Below are 2,468 nucleotides of genomic sequence, written 5' to 3'. Positions count from 1 at the left end.
ACGGTATACCAATGATGAAGAATGAGAGAACTTGGCTATTGGTTAAGGATAGGAGATGTTCACTTTTCCAGCATCTGGCTTGAGGCTTCTACTGAGAATGGGTAATAGATAAGACAAGTTGCACATCTGGGATATATAAAAAGTTAGAGTCAAAGATCACAAACTTCCCGCACTACATTTTTTATATTATAATGTCTTTTTGAAATTGACATATGTTTGGGATATATTCCGAATAAACACAAAACAATTTACAGAATGAAATTATGTTTTGCTTTACAGATAAGTTTTTATCTTTACTGTTCAGAAAAAGATCAAAGCCTAACCTGCCATAGCTTTGATGATATTCTTAACTATTTACTAAGAAAAATGGACAAGGGAAACTGCTCCTCATTAACTGAATTCCTTCTCTTGGGAATCACTGATAACCCTGAAATGAAAGTGTTTCTATTCTTTATATTTATGGTTCTTTACCTCATTAACCTCCTCACAAATCTGGGAATGATCATTTTAATCAGAACAGACTCCCAGCTTCATACTCCAATGTACTTCTTCCTGAGCCACCTCTCGTTCTCTGACCTCTGCTATTCTACAGCAGTTGGACCCAAGATGCTGGTGGACATATTTGCCAACAACAAATCAATTCCCTTCCTTGGTTGTGCTCTGCAATTCCTCGTTGTCTGTATCTTCATAGATACTGAATGCATGCTGCTGGCAGTGATGGCCTTTGATAGGTACAAGGCCATCAGCGACCCCTTGCGCTATGCAGTGGACATGTCCAGCAGGGTGTGCTCCCAAGTGCTGGTTGGGGTTTACCTGGTGGGAACAGCAGATGGTTTGATACATACGATATTGGCATTCCACTTATGTTTCTGTGGATCTAACAAGATAAATCATTTCTTCTGTGATTTACCTCCACTCTTACTCCTTTCTTGTTCTGACATACAAGTCAATGAGTTGGTATTATTTGCCCTTTTTGGATTCATTGAACTGAGTACCATTTGTGGAGTCCTGGTCTCTTGTGGCTACATCATCTCATCAGTCTTAAAGATCCGCTCTGCTGAGGGGAGGCTCAAAGCTTTCTCCACCTGTGCCTCCCACTTAACTGCAGTAGCAATTTTCCAGGGCACTATGCTCTTCATGTATTTCCGGCCGAGTTCTGCCTACTATCTAGATCAAGATAAAATGAGCTCACTGTTTTACATCCTTGTGATTCCCATGCTGAACCCTCTGATTTATAGCCTACGCAACAAAGATGTGAAAGGAGCCCTAGAGAAACTGAAAAACAGAAGGTGGTTTTAAATAATTTCCTTTTGTGTACATATGCATGCATGTATAGTTGGTATTGTACTTATAAAATTATATTTGTATGATACAAGAAACAAAGATATGTCCCATAGTTTAATTTTCACATATAATAATTTGTATTAGAGTCTAATCATAAGAAAACTGTTGCAGACCTCCAAATGAATCATGCTTCTTTATATTTCTTGAATAAATATATGGTATTCATTTTCTGTGCAAAAATTTCTGCATGCTTTCAATAGCATAAAACTTTTGTTTATATTTTAATTAAAACTTATTATGTTAAGATTTAGTGAGTGTCTACTATTTTTTTTTTTATTTTGCAAATTTAAGTGTCAGGCATTCCATCACAAGTCCAGTAGTCCTTGTGGTAAATTTTATATTCTAATGCAAATAGAATAACAAGATTCAATAAGCACTCAAATAATTCATGCTGAAAGTAAAATTGATCTTGAAACAACCAAACTCAAAAAAGGATTGAAATATAATTCAATGTCTAAATTATATGTACACGACAAAATCTTCCTGGGATGGAGATATCCAGTTAAAATCTAAACACAGGTATGCTTGGGAGAGGTAGGGATTGTATCAGGGCATTTACAATTAGAGAAGTTTAAAGATGAATAGGTTTATTATAGCTGGCAAGTAAAGAAACCTAACCAGATTTGTTTACAGAGAGCTGCTAAAGGGTCCTGGTGAAGGGGCTCTGGGTACTGGAATCATAAACCATCAACTCCTTCCTTCATCACTTCCTCCAGGATGATTCCCCCTGCTCTTTCCCCATTCTCAGCCCTGGCTAAGTGCTCCTCTGAGGTCCACAAATCAACTCTCTAAAGAAATATTTAATGTTTCTTTGATTCTTAAATCAGTTTCTCCAATGTGAAATTACAAAATTTATTTTTCCAAATTGGACTGAGCCTTCCACCTGTTTAATCCAAAACACTTACTTGCATCAAGTCTGAGACATAGAGTGGGAAAGAAACAAATAATAAATAAAGTACTAGATATCATTTTTTGATACTTTGTTTATTATTTGTTTGCTTATAAGATGTTGTAAAACAAAATCAACAGAAATATGTGTTTGCCACACACATGCATGCACACATATACACATGGTGTTTCTTAAGAAATTACAAAAATAATTTCATATAAATACAATGATTCTA

The 2,468-nt window shown here is 35.8% G+C and overlaps 1 protein-coding gene across 1 annotated transcript; it reads left to right on the top strand.

Moving 5' to 3' along the window:
• The first annotated feature begins 351 nt into the window (after positions 1-351).
• LOC114079357 (olfactory receptor 5W2-like) lies at positions 352-1,299 on the top strand. The gene has a single exon (XM_027920594.2). It carries the CDS (start codon positions 367-369, stop codon positions 1,297-1,299), a length of 933 nt encoding a protein of 310 aa, XP_027776395.2. The 5' UTR covers positions 352-366.
• The last annotated feature ends 1,169 nt before the right edge of the window (positions 1,300-2,468 follow it).

This window comes from Marmota flaviventris, chromosome 9 (assembly GCF_047511675.1).
Source record: "Marmota flaviventris isolate mMarFla1 chromosome 9, mMarFla1.hap1, whole genome shotgun sequence".
Classification (NCBI taxonomy): Eukaryota; Metazoa; Chordata; class Mammalia; order Rodentia; family Sciuridae; genus Marmota; species Marmota flaviventris.
The sequence above is the reverse complement of the archived record's forward strand: the minus strand, read 5'-3'. Positions and strand labels throughout refer to the sequence as shown.

What these genes read in the sequence shown, in the direction of transcription:
- LOC114079357 (XM_027920594.2), top strand. Translation starts at nt 367, where the DNA reads ATGGACAAGGGAAACTGCTCCTCATTAACTGAATTCCTTCTCTTGGGA.